At 35.4% G+C, this 18,984-nt stretch overlaps 2 protein-coding genes across 3 annotated transcripts in view; one reads left to right on the top strand and one right to left on the bottom strand.

The window, feature by feature from the left end:
- Positions 1-17,688, bottom strand: part of LOC149805164 (putative E3 ubiquitin-protein ligase UBR7) — a 52,095-nt gene extending 34,407 nt beyond the window's left edge. Inside the window, exon 1 of one of the 2 annotated variants that reach the window (XM_089947939.1) lies at positions 17,501-17,688. In XM_089947939.1, coding sequence (XP_089804065.1) covers positions 17,501-17,656 — 156 coding nt within the window. In that variant the 5' untranslated portion in view covers positions 17,657-17,688. The remainder of the gene's footprint in view (positions 1-17,500) is intronic. The other variant, XM_089947947.1, reaches the window with a different exon arrangement.
- Positions 17,689-18,653: 965 nt separating this feature from the next.
- The window catches only part of LOC149805163 (uncharacterized), a 53,843-nt gene continuing 53,512 nt past the window's right edge, over positions 18,654-18,984 (top strand). The window contains exon 1 of the mRNA XM_089947926.1: positions 18,654-18,796. The gene's annotated coding sequence lies outside the window, so the exon portion shown is untranslated. The remainder of the gene's footprint in view (positions 18,797-18,984) is intronic.

The following is an 18,984-nucleotide window of genomic DNA, read 5'->3' as shown; positions in this document are numbered from 1 at the left end:
TGCCGCAGACATGTAGCATGATGTCCCACCCAGTCACATTATCCTGACACCAGGCTGACCAGTCCTAACATTAACCTCTTAATGCTGAGTGACAAGTGAAGCAGCTGTTAGTACCATTTTTGTAAGTCTCTGGTAAGACTCGGCCAGGGATCAAACCCACGACACACCCGCATCTGAGGCAGATGCTCTAACCACTAGGCTACCGGAGCAGTATATGTATTATGAAGAACCATCAAAGATTGTATTTTTATACCCTAACTATTAATCACAATTGCTGAATCTTTGCAAAACCAAATTAAAAACTTTCAACAATTATTATCTTCATATATTTTTTTTTTAAATTCTCTCTCACTGTGCAGTACATTAATATTATAATGCTGTAGTAGTAAAGTAATCAAAATCACATGTCCAAGTTTGTATCTTTGAACCACGAGAGGTTCATAAACAATCAGCCATACCACACTGAACATGACTAAATAGAATAATGTGACACAAAACATCTGTGATCAGCCATCCTACACAAAATACAAGGAAAACAAACCATCAAACAAGACACAGTAACAGATTTTTACTTAAATGAAAATATTTCTGTATTTGTGAATAGAACAATTGGGCATGAAGATGTACATTCCACATGAAAATATGTTGGCTGCGCCGATGGCTACTATTATCAGTCGGTACATGTACATATGCATATATGGTCACAATATTAGGCTATGCTAAATGGTTTGTTGTTGTTGTGGGGTTTAATGCCATTTTTCAGCACATGATAGGCTATACATGGCAGCCAGTATTAATGGTGGAGGAAGAACCCGGGAAAACACAGGAAAGAACAACCGACCCACGAGAAGCTACTGGCAAGCTTTCTCAAATATCCACACTGGCTGAATCTGAGACTCGAACCAACGCAGAGGTGAAATAGGCTTATCTCCCTTAAAGAAATCAATGCAAAAGCATGCTTCATTTAACATTTCAAAACTATTCATGTGTAATTTGCTGAATTTATATACCTTACAGAGTTTTACTAATGATTTGCTGTACCAGTATATCACTGAAAAATTCCGCATCACAAAAAGTACACAAGCTTGAAATATTAACTCACATTTTCCAAAGTGAATTCTCATTTTGTTAAGTACGTTATATTGTAGCCCAGTTTATAATACATGCTGCCATTATAAAACCTGTCCACAAACTTTTTTTTCAACACAACCGCAAACTCACTTCTCCCTAATCTCCCATCTCTGCACCCTAATTCAACAGGAGGGAAAAGAGAAATATTTCACTCAAAATTCTGGGTAGAGAGTGACCAGTGACCCCTGGATAAATATTGAATTTTACTTGACATCTTCACATTTTCTCCAACTGTAGTCAGCATACAATGCGAAGAGAAAATCTGTTGTTGGCACTCCAGCTTTAGGCTTTGGGATTTTTCAAATGGTCTTATGTCAGTGATGCTGACAGAGAAGCAGAAGAAACAACAACCTACTCAAAAGATTTTATAAATCATAAACCTATCTCCAAAACAATACATTAGTGATACATTTTTAGGAATGGTAGAGAAATTGGCAACGAAATTTATTAGACAGCCAGTGCCCTGCAAATCCATTGACCATACAATTAAACCAGCTGTAGACCAAGTTTATGTGCAGTCATGTGACATATAGTGTATATGTTACCAGTCAACATGAAAAAACAGGAAAGAAACTTTGTAGCCAACAGCCTTAAGTTATTAAACAACAGTGATAAATGACATAAATGATGACTATATTAATGTCACACCTGGTGTACTTTTCTTTGCTTTTATTTAATCAAGAGCACTTGAACATGGCATTGGTATGTAAAGTTTACTCCCTTGTAAACATCAATCCATTTCAACTGCTTCTATTATGCCCGAATTCCTGCGTGAGGAGACAGCAAAGTTACATCATATTTACAATTTTAATTATATTTCAGGCACTGAATGGATGAAAATGTAATTTGTTACCACCAATACATGTTATTCCTTTGTGATAATGTCAATTAAAATAAGAAGTCTTTCAGGAAACAAATTCAAACCAAAATTAAAAAACTGTTTATCCCAAGGAATTCAGAAATTCAATATCAACAGACAGGAAGGCTTTATTAATAAATTTAGATGAAAAGGTATGTCTGTAAACTAAGTACTTTTAAACAAGACTGGAACAGACCAACATGAAGTACTGCCTAGTTTCAAACCATATTAGAATTATTACAAGGGAAATAAAAACAAAATTATGAGAAACATATTGCTCAACAGGTAAAACAAGTACTTGAACTTGGTCAATCAGAAAAGGCTGTGTTCACTGATTCAGTGAATAATACAGAATTATACCCTGTGTTCACTGATTCAGTGAATAACATAGAATTATACCAAATAACATTAGTTTTAGATCATTTGTTTATAAACATTCACTGCATTGTGGATGAAAATTGCAGAAATGTGACAACTTCAGAAATCTGATGATTACAAGAATGAATGTAATCACAAATACAGGTATCCTGCCACAAATTTAAAAAATAAAAATTTCAAAACCTAAAAATGTGACAAGTTTAATGACCTAACGAGACTGAAACACTGCAAGTAAAATGTGAGGACATGAAAAAGTATAATGTAAATTACAAGATTTCCTCTGTATACTAAAACTTCTCCCATATGTAAAAGAGTAGTACATTAACAGTTTCTGTAATAATGACAATTTAAGACTTTTTAGTTATTTTTCATTTTTTCCAACCATTTTTAAAGACCTGGAAAAGCAATTTTCAAACTCGAGACATTTTCCAGATTTCCAGACCCATGCAGGAACCATGTAAACATGATCAAACAAGAGCAATAAAGGACCTGAAATCATGGAAAGAAGAACACAGATGGCTGAAATATGATTCTGAAATGTTGTGCACTTTCTGTACTGAGCATTCTGGAGATGTATGATCAGTGAGATCCCAGACAATAAAATGGATCGAGGCAAGTCGGTAGACTGCAATTTATGCAGCTTGCACGTATGGGGGAAATTAAATAAAATACCTACCCATAGCTAAAAAACCGCAGAACCAATTTTGAATCAATTATGACCAGTGTAAGGGACACAAAAATAAAATGCCAAGCCATACATCATGTGTACTGAACTAATGATAACACTTAAGAGAGCTTAAGTTAACTGATAAAATTTGAGAAATACAAAAGAAATAATAAATTAAATTTCTGAACCATGATGTGACAGCAAGTCTTTTTTGATGTCAACAATATCAACATTACATCATGTTGACTGAAAGAAAAATTGAGAGGGTAGTATGCAGGGGTGAGCATGTGTGGGGTGTCCTTGGGGCAGTCTGAAATCTCCTGGTTCTCCCTCATGGGAGGACAAACTTTTGTCATATGGTTGAGGTATTTTCCTCCCGAAAATATGACAGCTATACAATAGCAACAGGAATGGTATTACTGATATGAAAATGTGAGTCACTGCATACAGGGTTCTCCCATACACCAAAATCAACATAAAACTATGCCTACTTTTCACTTTTGGATGCATGAAATTTCCAACAGTTCAGTCCTTGGTAGGCATGTTTCCTTGTCAAGAATTCTCTTTTATTAGATCCATTTCTACAAAGCGAGTACCAATCATGAAGTGTGCAAGCTATCAAACAAAGTTCAAGGAACTGTAATGGGGTCAGGTGAAGCTCCATGCTGGTAGATATTGTACATGCTAGATCAAAGCTGACAAGATTAAGGCACACGTTAATTGTTGGGTCCCAATTATTATTTCTCTCAAGCCAGATAGTCTCTCATAACAGGTCACAATGCTACATAATTAATACATTTGTACACTGAGATTGTTTTCTCTCAAGACAGGTAGTCTCACATAGCAGTGGCCTTTCAAGACAGGTTTTACTGTACTATTCCGAGGCAATTTTACATAATTTCTTTGATGCCAAGAACAACATTTTCTCTCAAGACTTGCTGACAGCACATGCACATCTAGTTTTCATAAAGAAAACATAACGTCAAAGAGACTGAGAGATTTGTGGAATGAATCATGGAATAGGTCATCCAAATGGCAGAAATATGAGAAAACAATGGAACATTATAAGCTGTAGGCACAAAATGTCACAATTGTGATTAAAAAAATGCAATGGCAACCCAAGGAATACTATGTTCTAAACTTAAAGACTTTGATCCTAAATCTGCTGTGGAGAAATTTATTAAAGGTTTGTTTATAAAAAAAAAAGTGGATTTAGTATGCTGTGTTGCTTAAAAATCAAATGAAAAAAGGAAAGAAATATGGTCATTTGTTACATCTTTCAATATCTTGGAACATTACTGAACTGAAATGCAATCAACCTTAATAAACAAAATAAGGAAAAGAAAGTGTAATCTCTTCCTTGATCTACACAAAATAAATAAAGAATGGCATGTAAAGACATTGAGAACTATTAATATTGTAACATAAAGAAACAAAATTATCATCAGCAACAATTTTCATGGTATCAACTGTCTTAATTTTTCTTTCATTATAAAACAAAATATTTCACAATGAATGAGCATTATTAATCTGGTGACACATTAATACACATATAATTTTCTGAATTATTGCATGGAGAAAAAAAAGGTATAACTATTGGGACTCCAACTGTAGTCTTAGAACTGGGATTGCACTTCTCTCATTAAAGGAGTCCTGGATTCCCAACTTTTAAAACCCAATGGAGACCCTGGTACTGTATATGGAGAAAATTCCAATAAAAACTGATTACTGGAATTCCATAGAGGTCAATCTTGGACTTTATTATTTTCTTTTGTATATAAACAATTAATTTGATGTCACCAGTAATGACACAGACATATATCTATCTGATGTTCAGGGTCAACAACAGGAGGTGACTGAAGAAATAGTCACCCTGAAGTCTATACATGCAATTTCACTTAAACACACCACAAAAGCAAAGATCACTTCAGCCTTTGCCTTGATTTTATGAAACTGCCCCCAGCAACTTATGTTTCAATACACACAATAATAATGAAATAAAATGTTAACTTCTGTGTCAACATTCTACTCAAAGGCAACAAAAGCAATGTTGTCCAATTGAGAATAAGCTATCTTTTCACACAAGCTCATAGAAAATGATGGGGCCCTGAGTGGCAGAGTGGTTTAAAGCACTCACCATTATGGATCACTGCCATTTTACCTCTATCAGCATGGGTTCAAGTCTCAGATTCAGCCAATGTGGGTGAGAAAGCTTGCCAGTAGTTTCTCGTGGGTCTATGGTTCTTTCCAGAGTTTTCCCGGGTTCATCCTCCACCATTAATACTGGCTGCCATGTATAGCCTATCTTGTGCCGAAAAATGGCATTAAACCCTACAACAACAATAGAAAATGATAGGAAATTCAAATCTAAATAAAAAGAAAATAACTGTTTCTTCAAAGCATTTCAGGGGGCCCCGAGTGGCCAAGTGGTCTAAAGCACTCTCCATTACGGATCACTGCCATCTCACCTCTGTCTGCATGGGTTCGAGTCTAGGATTCGGCCAATGTGGGCATGTGAGAAAGCTTGCCAGTAGCTTCTCATGGGTCGGTGGTTCTCCCAGGGTTTTCCTGGGTTCTTCCTCCACCATTAATACTGGCCGCCATACATAGCCTATCGTGTACTGAAAAATGGCGTTAAACCCCCACAACAACAACATCATCAAAGCATTTCATATGCTTATAAAGTAATAGTTGGCAGACTTGGCATTGTCAAATATCATCACCATAAACATAAATAGATGTGCAAAGACATACATAATTACACAAACACTGACATCAAATTAAAACAAACATTAAGTTTCTGTCTTTAAATCCATTGGATGGTAAAATATATGCTTAATTATATGCAGTATTTGCTGCTCTTTTAATAGTTCAATAGGGGGTTTGAATTTAATGCAAGCATCCCTAGTCTTCATATCTGCACTCACTGGAGACTGGATTGTACTGTTGTTTAAACTTCCCTGCTGGATTCTCTGAGTGAATCCTGGGCAGAACTGAGTTGCTCTTAATGATTATGTTAGCAATGTCAGAACTGAATTGTTCTTGATGATTATAATGTTAGCATTGTCAGAACTGAATTGCTCTTAATGATTATAATGTTAGCATTGTTAGAACTGAGTTGCTCTTGATGATTATAATGTTAGCATTGTCAGAACTGAGTTGCTCTTAATGATTATAATGTTAGCATTGTCAGAACTGAGTTGCTCCTGATGATTATAATGTTAGCATTGTCAGAACTGAGTTGCTCTTGATGATTATAATGTTAGCATTGTCAGAACTGAGTTGCTCTTGATGATTATAATGTTAGCATTGTCAGAACTGAGTTGCTCTTGATGATTATAATGTTAGCATTGTCAAAACTGAGTTGCTCTTAATGATTATAATGTTAGCATTGTCAGAACTGAGTTGTTCTTGATGATTATAATGTTAGCATTGTCAGAACTGTATCTGACCATGAGATAAGATGGTCTCTATATAAAAATGAATATACAGCACATTTGGGATTGATTATTTCATTGGCATGAATGGGGAGAGGACATAATATATTCAAGTTTAATGGAGGCTTTACATATAATACAGCACTAATAAATGTAATAGGTGTACCAGGTATACAGGAGAAATAACAACATTACGTCTCCGTGGGTTCTTGTACTTGAATCAGACTAGATGAGGACTAAATGAATCACCAGAATAAGAAGACGATGAAGACCAGTGCCGTGAGGTATTCTAATAAAGAATAGTCATTTTCTTTGATACCATTTGCAAACTGTTAACATACTGCACTCAGAAATGCTGAAGTTGACTCCTGGAGAGGCGTTGGAGGAGTGAATAATGGAACAGGGAACTTGTTAATTTAATCAGCAGCTGCATGTTAGGCACATGCAACACAAGCAACTCGCATACTACTCACTCACCATGCATACCACAGAACAACATGTATATGGACACCACTGTACTGAACTGCAACACCAAAATACTAAATGCACACAAACAATAACAAACTGTGGTTTACATAAACATATCAATCCTGTTCAGGTGTTAAACCTTTATCAATACAAATCAACTGTGTTGTTCTACTTTGTGAACTTTGCATAAGTAAGTGAGCACAACCGGTTCCCCAACTGCAGTCCATAAAGGACTTAACACATCAGCCACGCTATAGTCAGTCAATTAAGTAACAGATGCAATGTGGTTGTTTACCCCAGACCTCTTTGTCTTTTAGCTGTCTCTATGACAATTTGCTTATATAAGCCGCCCCTAGAATAGTTTTACATGAGCTCTAAGCAGGACTGTTCACCAATTTCACATGCTACATGTTAGGGGAATATAATGAAGTGGTGTTTCTATTTTCTTTTTTGAAGATTACTGTGGAATTCAACAGATACAAATAAAAACTCAAGATATGAAATGACACATGCAGCACAATCAATGTGTCTCAACATGTTAAATTGAAACTGTGATTCTGAAGATGCAATCTAAAAACTTGACACTGGACATCAAATTTTTCAGCCAGTGCTGTGTAATTCAACAGATGAAATCTAAATACTCAATGTATGAAATGGAACTTTCAACATAAACTATTTGAACCAATACATGTTCATAAATTAGGAATTCTTGACATACAACATTGAGATTTCAACCACTGCTGTTTACTTCAACAGATACAATCTAAAATCTCGACCCAGAAAATGGAAATTGAAAGACAAGCATTTTAGATACAACACGTGAAATTGGAATTCTGGACATATCACATTAAAATTTCAACAGCAATGTTCAGACTGGACCAGCTTTTGTCTGCTATGGTACCTCATACATATGTAAACATTCTCGCAACTGTGTGCTATCGATTCTAGATCAATGATGAATTTCCACACATTAATCAATACTGATGTATGAAAATAACTATAAAAAGTGTAAATAATCCCCGATTCTAAATAAATTTAATATGGTACATGATTCCATTGCAATCCTTTCTGCTTTCTGTTCTCCCTCCCCTCTCATGCAAAACAGAAAAAAAATATGCAGAAATCGAGTAATTAAGAGAGAAAAGAATTTGGGTTGGATGAAAACCTTGAAATTGAAAGTGTGCACAGTTATGTACACTGTCTCAATGATATACCACAAAATGTATACAATTTTCATTAAAAGGAAACTCCTATAGTATGTACACTGTATCAGTGATATACCACAAGATGCAAGCCTTGTTTCCTTTTAATGAAAACTTTATCATCTCGTGGTATATCACTGATACAGCATACATACTATACATATATTCACTCTCTCTATATATCTATAGGGAAGATAAGGACGAAGCCTGGTGAGGTCCATTTGCGCCAGCAACCACATTTGTTACCAGGGTTATGGAGGATCATGGCAATGTTCATCTGCCTGAACACTCAAGACCAAATTACAACATTGTATGAGTTACTAATTACATGCGACAGCAGAGCAGACCAAGTAGATTTGCAACTTGAGGTATGACCTTTAATATTCATATTTTAAAAATGTAATGTTGCAAAAAATATGGTTACTAGAGGAGAATTTATTTAAAGACGATAGTTTTGTACTTTATAAGTGTGCACATGTGAATGACAACATTTTTAAATACCACATAAAAAACATTCAGCCAACATTCATAAATACAAAAGGGAACTATATCTCGATCATCAATTTACGTGAATTATATGGGCCTAAAAGGTCTTATCCATAATATTAATAGTTTTTCATTAGTGTATTTTATATTTTCAGCTGGACAACAAATTCACTGTGCAGCACACATCTGCCGATTTTTCAAGGCAGATGTGAGAGTAGGAAGATATTAGCACCTTATCTTTGCAACCAACCAACAGCTACAAGTGCTGGCCAAAGTGAAGACATGTTATATTGATGGGATATTCAAAATAGTGTGGAAGCCTTTTCATCAACTGCTGTCCAAACAACACGTTTGTGAAAGCATCCAGTGAAATTAAAAGTTTCCTGGCGTTTTCATATTGATGTCTGGAAGACAAAAAAAAAAGACTATAAAAAGGTATTATTTTTATTACCTTTCTTAATAAGGTTATCATTATGCAATTTTTTTTCTTAAAGTTTTGTGGCCTCAATAAAAGTGCTTCAGATCTTACGTCATGTCACATCCCTACTGTTCATTTGCTTCTTTTAAATGATATATTTAACAGTCGTAACGCTGTTTGAAAAAGCAAGACAACTTCATGCTCATATTACAAAGATTTTAGATCATTGGTATATTGTATAGTAAGACAATGTGTTCTTATTCTGTTATTCATATTTGTCCAGGTTTTCCGCAGTATCATGCGGCCCAATAGCCCAGCAGTAAGGAAAATGGTTGTAGATTTTGAACATGGTCTCTGGCTTGCTTTGCACACGGTTTTCAAGAAACCAATCCATGGTTGTGCCTTTCACTGGGGACAAGCAGTGTGGCGGCAAGCCCAATCACTTGGATTACAGGTACATACACCTTACCACTATCACCATCCCAAAATTTAAAAAGTTTCTGAAATAACATGACAATGTAATGCAGCCATAACATTATATGGTTGTTAAAGAAACAAAAGAGATGAAATCACTATACGTGAAGTATAATTTATACACAAAATTCCATCTGAATTATGTATAACATCATATCCTAAAATAAGCATCTCTGTCTGTCTCTATGTGTGTGTGTGCGTGTGTAACAATAAATGCTTATTTTGCAGGAAGTTAACAAAAACTTCCTGCAAAATTAGCATTTATTGACAAACATCAGCTGATGTTTTTTTCTTCTATGTTCTGATTTGCATAGAAACAAATGTTTGATAATTGTACTCATATATTACCATGCAATATTTCAGTCTCTCTACAACAGGAAAGATGGAGTATATAAAGGCCGATACTTAACAGTTAGTACAGCTGATGGAGTACATGGAAAGCACCTGGATAACAAATCCAACATGGCTGCCAGCCACATGGTCAGTATTCCATAGGGCAATCAGAACTAACAACAATATTGAAGGCTGGCACAACAGCTTAAATCTCTGTGCTAGGAAATCAAAGCTGGCACTGTATCTGGTATTGACTCTCCTGTACAAAGAAGCAAACTCCATACCTATGCAACTCAAGATGGTTTTGAAAGGGAAACTGAAATAAACAGACCCGGAAAACAAAAGAAAAACAAGGAAGTATATTTCACTTGTGGGATATGTTTAAAAAAATGAAGAACTAAGTGTCAATGCATTATTGAATAAATGTTCTACATTATATGCTGCACATGTATCCTAATTCTATTTATTATGTTTTTCATTCCAACGTAATGGTGCAAATGTCATCGTGGCAAAGTGTATATTCCTTTTTGGTCATTTGGTAAATTTCAGTAAGTTCATAGATATATGAAGTGATGTCAAAATCATTGTCAAATTTGCTGAAATCCTACTATTCATCGGGCACCTACTAAAACAACAAGAACACTTGTTTCAAAATACAAAAAGCACGAGGTGTCATTGTTTTTAACTGATATAAACATTTTTGTTCTTAACCCAATTTAACAAAATCTATGTAAGTACCTTGTGCAACTTATTTAAATTCATTGATGTTCAAATAAATGTAATTAATTTTAGCAAACATACTATTAAGTAGTCACAGTCATTATTGAGGGTTCAGATTGTCAAATAGATTGTTGAATACCTTTTCCTTGATTGAATATGTTCAGCGCGTATCCAAATACTTTTTTTTCATTCTCTTAGATGATCCTGTGCTTGGTACTAAATAATATGAGAAATATTGCCGTTGTTTTCCATCAGTGTTCATCTCTAACAGTTATACGGCAAATTGTTTCAATATTGGTAGCAAAAAATATTTGTTTTGAAATCCTTACCTTATATCGTTGATGAACTCTGATATTTATATTGTAAAATTATATTAACATGAATACTAGAACAGTCCTCAATGTTTTACTCTTTTTCTCTCTCCATCTTTAAAAAGTAAGAAATCATCTACCAAAGAAATAACCTTAATGACATGTTTACGATTTTTCATTCAATGTTGCCAACATTTATGCACCTTTGATTTTGTATGTAACTGCATCGGATGAATATGCATTTTTCTTCCACACTTACATTCAAGACTGTTTTCCACTCATTGTATAATAAACCATTCCTTCCCATTCTGCATTCATCTTGTTTGTGTAATGTCAATAATAGAAAAATAAATCGCTTATAATTGAAAGTCTCTGTATACATATAAACTCATCACATTTGTTATAACAATACACAGGCACACCACGAGAAACATTTTAAACAAATGTTACAGTTAACTTTCTTAACTGATATATCTATAATACCTAACATTATTCATTAATGTGGCATTTACTCTCAAACTCACATGAGGCTGATTTGGTACAAATTACTGGCTGATTCAGCCCAACTTCCAAGCTGATTCGGACCATGTGAAATATTATTCAGTTTAGTCCAGTATTTAAATGTGACATTTAAATTTGTTCTTAAAGATGATCTTCTCATTATGTTCCAAGTACATCGAGCAGTTCAAATATGCATTTAAGGTAACAAAATCATGTTAGTACGCATGATCATGGTGTTGCTATATATAATAAAATAACGTAATCCTGTTAATTTTGCACTGACAATTTAGAAGCGAAATATTTTTTACACTTCTCTTTGAACTTTAGTTTGTTTAATTGAGAAATAATGAAATTATGAACACTGACAAAAAAGAAGAAATAAACTAAATGATGGGCATAGTACATGTGAGCTTACAGAGACCATCCGAATTCTGCACATTAGCCATGTTGTTGAACTCAGTAACGACAGCATTTCCTGAGTAGGTGTCAATGATGCTTTTTGTCGAGTTCAATTAACATTCGTCAACGGTTAGCAAATCTCAATGAAAAATCAGATTAAATTGTTCAGTTAGAGAGATGATACTTTAACCCTTTGGCTTATTGACGGTCAGCACAAATTCAGTCGATTTCAGGTTGTAGAGGTCCATGCCATAAAGTCGTCTCAGGATGACTTTGGTTATCAGGTTGGAACCCTTCCATATATAAAACTGCAGACGTCACATCCAGGCCCAGCACTAGGGCAAGGCAAATGAGGCAACCACCTTGGGCTCTGGGCTTCTCTGCAATGCAGTTTTTATGCTTGGGGCCCTGAGCTCATCGCTTGCTGCCTTGGGCCCTGCACATCCAAGGGCTGGGCCTGGTTACATCATGCTTACACCTGCTCTATTTTCCAAATAAAATGCATCTGATGATTTGAAGAGCAAAGCAAAAAGGGACAGAATCAGTGTTTTATCTACAAATGGCTTCATGTAAGTCATTTGACTCCTCAAGGCAAAAAACTGAGTTAAAATCCAAACCTATGAGTCTTATTCTAGCCGATGATCAGTTTTCAGTAGTTTTTAAAATATAATTTCATTGCTTAAATACACAATGAAAATTTTAGTTACATAATGTGAGTAAAGCCAATAAGGCAATTCCCTTGCCAGAAGCATCTGAACATTATATATTTGTTGAAAATCATGTTGAATGCTTTATGTCATTAGACATAATCTGAGCATATATGACAATGCATTTATTGTTGGCTATGTCAGTGCTTTCATCCGTCATTGCTGTTGTTGTTGTTGTTGTTGTAGGGTTTAACGCCATTTTTCAGCACACGACAGGCTATACATGGTGGCCAGTATAACTGGTGGAGGAAGAACCCTGGAAAACCCAGGGAAGAACCACCGACCCACGAGAAGCTACTGGCAGGCTTTCCCATGTACCCACGCTAGCCAAGGTCACTGCTGTCACAAATGATGAATTTTGCATGTCATGTATAAGACTGTCATCAACAACGTTCGATAGGCACTCCAGTAACTATGAACAGGTAGTATCCAAGTCATACTGATTGGCAGAATTCTTTAAGATGCCAATGGCATCAATTTCTTCAGCTGTTAAGTCGTGTATTAAATTAAGAAGAGATTTGTATTTTAAAACAAGGGATGTCTTTTACACTCAGCCAATTGTACACACTAAAGCTGCACTTTCACTATGTCTTGTTTGGAAGAATATTTATGTAAATCTGCATTCAAATCTGATTGGTGTTGTGGACCTTCAATCAGCAGTTTCTGTTCTGGCATGCCTTGCCAGTGTACTGTTCTGAAAGTTATTGTTTTTTTTTGCACATTTGGTCATGGTGGGTATTTTTTTTAGCCTCAGTAAATTTATGGCAAAATATAAAGGCGTCTTAACTGTCACATTCCTCACTCAACTTAGCTTCTTTTTGAAAACGTTGCCAGCTGTGTTTTCAACCAATGCTGCACAAACTACGTTCTATCTTACAAGTAACTGTTACCTCATCTTTGGACGACGAAGGATCCACCTGTTCGATAACAATTCTCAGAGGTCTCGGAAACGCTTAATCATGTGTATCTGGATGCAATTTTTTTTACCTGCTTCAGCCACATGCTGAGTGGAAAAATGTGTTGATCAAATGATTATTTTAGCTGTGCTGATATTTACAATGAGAAAATTCAGTGGCTGAAAGACCCCTAGATGTACATGCTGTCAGTGTAAGAGTACATCTGAAGAACATGACCCAATAGCTTGGCAGCAAGTTCAAAGACTTGCCTAGCTGCAGAGTGGTGGGAAAGTGTACTGATATTTACAATGGCTGAATTCAGAGGCAGAAAGACCTAGTGATGTACTTTTGTGTAAGAGTACATCAAATGAACAACTTTACCTTTCACTGTCATTTTCATTTCCAAGTGTAGCCAAATAAGCAGTGCATGTGACCTTGAAATCAAGACACATTTAGGCTAGAAGGAGACTGCAACTTTTGCTGGTGGGACTCCTGTTTTTTTTTCTCCAAAATATGAGTCCTGGACTCCTAGTTTTAAAATAATAGTGAGACCTCTACTATAATTATCAGTCGGTCACAGACGCAGACCAAAAGATGATTTCGTTTGTTTTGGATCTATTTTAATTATATTTTCCTTAGATGCCATTTTCAATCGAATGCTGACAGTATATTGGAACAACGTAATGCATAAAACTGAACCAATGGAAATTGTTGCTTAATTACGTGACAAAGGTGCGCATAATAGTTTCTCGTGAGAATCACATGTTTATTTTATACCTCTTTCTTGGGTATGGTGATTATACAGTTCTAACATCCTGTTGCTACAAATGATGTGACAGTTACAGGTCACATAAGGTCAGCTCCAGGCTCAACACTCAGTTTTATCCCTATGTGTTATGATAGCATTAGCTTAAGAAACTGATGTGCACGTGTTTTCTGTTTGGGAGAGTTGTAATCTAACCATTCAAGTAGTTAGACCAAACCTTAATTTTGTTTTAATCAACAAAACTTAATATTGGGGGGTGTCAATTTATCTACTGGCGACAATTTTAGACCGAATCTTTGTTTTTTGTTAATGAGTAAAATGTAACATTTGGGTGCATCAATTTACGTACTGGTGACTATTTTTGTGCATCAAATTGGAGAAGTCTGCATATTTAACGCATGGGTAGATAAAACACTGCAGAACACTCCTTTTTGTTAGGTAGAGAAGTGGAGTTGATCAATGGGAAAAGTTAAGAAGTTACCAATTTTATAGGTTTAATAAGCTATTAAACTGACAGTGTATCCCCCAAGGGTGTAAAACTGAGGGTTAAAAAAAAACTTGGTGTCAGAACTGGGGGTCAAATAAAAAATGTGGGGGTAAAAAATGTACTGACAAATTTTCATCTGACTCGTACTTTTACAGCTTGAAATAGGATATTGCAACTTGCACAACATACTCTCTCTCTCTCTAAACATACACATAAACCAACATGCACAATTAACAAACAAATGCATTGTCGATTCATAGAATAATTTTATTAGTTCATCAAGTCATACTTTTAACAGTTTCCTATGCTTGAAGTATACACGATGCCACCCCTCATCCAATACACTGGATATTAAATAAATCCTGATTGCATTATGTGAATCCATTGCGTCAAAAAAACGCATGGGAACAAAATGTGTGCGTCAATTTTCTCCAGCATTCATTACTGATGCACAAATGTGCGTAAAGGGAAACACTGAATTGAAGAGAAAAAAAAACAAATAAAGCTGCAGCAACCATGTGACGACATCTCAGAATTAGTATATATGATCCTTCAGGCGACTTCTCCAGGTGCAGTGGGGCAACTTCTCCTGACACCTGGGGTGAGTTCTCCATAATTCATGGCAGTGTAGCATTTAAAAAATCAAGGGTTTCATATGTATACACACGGTGTTCCATTGGAACCCTAAGTGTCATCACAGAAATTGCATCACCAGATACAATCAATTTCACCAACTGGTCACTTTGTTTTATTCCATAATAATGTCTGCATTTGGGAGATCATAGTAAACTGTTATTTTGCTCAAGTAAATACTAACTTAAATGCTTATTGTTTATGAGCTTATATGTTTTTAGTCATTTACCAAGATAATAGCCATAAAACTAATGTAAAACAGAAATCATTAACATTTTGAAAAAAGCTCACAATTTCGAATTATTTTGTATCACTTAAAAGTACAATTATATTAAAAAGAAAATAACTGTTGAAAATGACCCATGAATACCTTCAATACTGGCAATCTATACAAGGATTAAGCAATTTCAGTGAAATGGCATTAACCCTTTACCTCATAGAGCATAGTGACAAAGTGTTGCACGTTATAAATAGAACACCTGTTACCCAGCCGACCGCACACGCACATGCCTGTGAACTGTTAAGCAATGTAGTGTATGTTACATTTGACAGCAATTTTAACCAGTTTACATATTTGGTACACATCTATTATATGTGGAAAATTTTAAGAGTAAAGTCCGATTGTTATAGCTGTGTAATTATTTTTCGCGGAAGAATTTTTTATGTGCTTTAAAATCTTGAGAGAACTTGTTCACCATCATGTCAGTGAGGCCGCGTGACCAACCGTAGCTGCCATTTCCCATACTTGAAATTTACATGTTTTTCGTCTGCGTCTACATCACTAAGTCATCTGAATTTGATAATTTATAAAAACTAATTGCTGCCTACATCAATATCAGAGCCTTTACCGAAGTTATTGAATCTTTCATAGTTGTGATTCTAATCGCGAAAACTTCGTAAGTACTGAATGAAATCCGTGACCGCCATTTTGGAAAGTGGAGATTATGACCCAGTTACTTTAAATAGCAGATATCGACCAGTGCATAAACAGTGACCACGTGATCCGACATAATTGTCATTCACAGAAATGAATGTAGTATCTAATAGGGGGGTTTTCCCTGAAGGTGGCACTACAAAAACCAGCTCAAAATGGCTGATGTTTACAGCAGGCGTCAAAAGGCGCTTCCATGCGAATGGAGTAGAGGTGTCAAAAGGTGCTTCCATGCCAATGGAGGCATCCAATGACGCTCGTATGAGGTAAAGGGTTAAGAAATTTCAAACTGGACAAACAGATGTTTTTTTTGGGGCAATCACGTTTTGCAATCAGCATGCCCTGTGCGCAATATGCTCTTAACAGTGTAATCCTACATGTAGGCCCTCGATGCTGATATTTATGTTTTGGGTGTTTTGATGTCGAGTAACATCATAACAAAAGTCAAATTTTCTGGAAAATCTCACACAGCTGACAACTAAAATAATGATGCTTTTCTACAAAGTAAAGTCATAATGTTTTAGTCAGACTTTACTTACTCTGAAGTCTTTTCTCTAGTAAATTCAAATTCTCACAAAACAACTGGACCTGTTTTCAAGTTTCATTGGCCTACATTTCATTTGGCTGGAAAGTGATGTAAGCCAGGAATGCCGAAATTGGGTTAAGATGAAATATTATTCTTTAACTAAACAAATAAAAAATATATTATGGCTCTTGGAACTGTAAGCAAACATTTCGTTTCATTTAAGAAACACATCCCTCACATGAACCTACTTTGGTATACCTCGACTATTGTCGCATTTCAACAAATTCAAATGTATGTCAATGGAACATGAAAATGCATATATTTGCTAGTGTCATATTTTAATTCCGCCGTGATAAAGACGGCACACTAAGTATAATAATTACACATAAATTAGTGCAAGAATGTCGAGTTAGGCTTGCAAGTGTGAGAGATATTCCTAAATTCAACTATACAACCCCGTTATTTGGGTAGAAAGACATAGCACTAAAACAAAAATAACATGCGCTATGCCTTACACTGTAGGACTACTAACAGTGCTGCCAGGGAACTCGGAAACCTTAAAATACAAAATCTGGTTTTGACCTATATGATCTTCAGTACACTTTGTTGTTGTTAAACGAGATAGATATTATTAGGTACGTGTCCTTTAGCTTATGGTGCCTCTGCCCTTGGTCCTTAAGAATAAACGAAGAACTACGTATTTGTAACATCAAAAATAATGGTCGCAAAAAAGGAACGCTTTGTAACGATGCGTCTGCTTTTTTCATTACCATGGGATACGTGCAATTTTTTTCGTCACTACCACCAAGGACAGCTGCTGCATATTCCTCCAACTGTTCCTCTTCTTTCAAAACATCAACCATCGAAATTACATCTTCGTCCGAATTTTCAACAGTTGGCGCGGAATCCTTTGAACTTGACGCCATTTTCAAAGATTCAGCCGGAAGTGATAGGGATCTTATATTGAAAAGTTGTACTTTAAGGCCCTCTGAATGAAAATGTAATGTATTTATATCCTTTAATGGTAAAATGTATATACAGAATATAATAATGCTGGATCATTTTATTATACCATATGCACACAAATATATTAGAGCTTTCCATAAGTTAAACCCAACAATAAATTCATATGACATAGTCCTCCCCATTGCCAATTGCCCTTTATAAGGGAAAGAACTCCTCACACACACTTGACGAATGGCAAAGCAACAAAGGATAACGGAACGTTCCGAACCGAATTAAGTTCGTGACTTAGGTGTAGCTCTACAGTTTCGTATTTTGTATAAGGATTATGATTTTAAAGAAAAATAATTTTTCCGGCTTTTCTCACTGATTATACTGGCTTTTAGAAAGATTCTGTATATCTTAGGTATTAATTCCCTTTATTTTGATGTATGGTTGATGGGTGTAATATGGGTTATACAGTATACAGCTTGGCCTTACTCCAGATGGGCATCTTTCAAAATAGTGCTACCTCTACTTGGCCATTATCACTTCCTGAAATTCAGAGGTAAATTCTATAAATAAATAAAGAGCCAATAACGTTGTTTTTTACATTACATATATTTGGTAATTCATTCATTGCCCTTTCAGAGGCTGGTATTGTCTAGTCTGGCAAAATTCATTTTCCCTATTTTAATAGCTGACTTTTTTAGCACAAGGGAGCATTCATTTTAGTTAGCAGTGTGTTTAAATCATGTACAATTTCCAAAAGTACAATATCCAAAGAAATATCATCCACATTACATTAATGTAGCATATAGGTATGCCACCATTCTCTCCATTATGCGTGTTTTAAATGCAAACAGCTTCACCTTACATACGTCACTCTCTCAAAAGTACATAACAACTGGTGAGCGCCCCCTTAGTCGTTTCGTATTGTCACTTTTGTCGGGGACGTTCTGTCCGTTAACCTTATAGTTATGTATTTTCTTTCATTTCCCGATTTACATTTTTCCTTCTTGATTTAATGTATGCTTTTATTTTCAGAAGTCATCATGGAAAATACATAACTATTGAAGAGGGGATCGAAAACCAATAATCTTTAATTTGGTGATGTGGCTAGTGTGAGTATGAAGGAAAAGGGTTGCAAACATTTTTTATATATAAAAAAGCAAAAGTAATTAAAACAAAACAAAACAAACGAAGCAAGTGGTATATTCAAATACATGTTTGCACATAGTATTGTAGCAATATATAACAGTAGACTAGGAGAGGCCCGGGTGTTTCTTACCCCAAGGCCCTTGATCGTTCT

The sequence above is a fragment of the Sinohyriopsis cumingii genome, chromosome 2 (genome assembly GCF_028554795.1).
Source record: "Sinohyriopsis cumingii isolate HCF-2022 chromosome 2, ASM2855479v2, whole genome shotgun sequence".
Classification (NCBI taxonomy): Eukaryota; Metazoa; Mollusca; class Bivalvia; order Unionida; family Unionidae; genus Sinohyriopsis; species Sinohyriopsis cumingii.
Note: the sequence above shows the minus strand (reverse complement) of the source record. Positions and strands in the feature narration are given on the sequence as shown.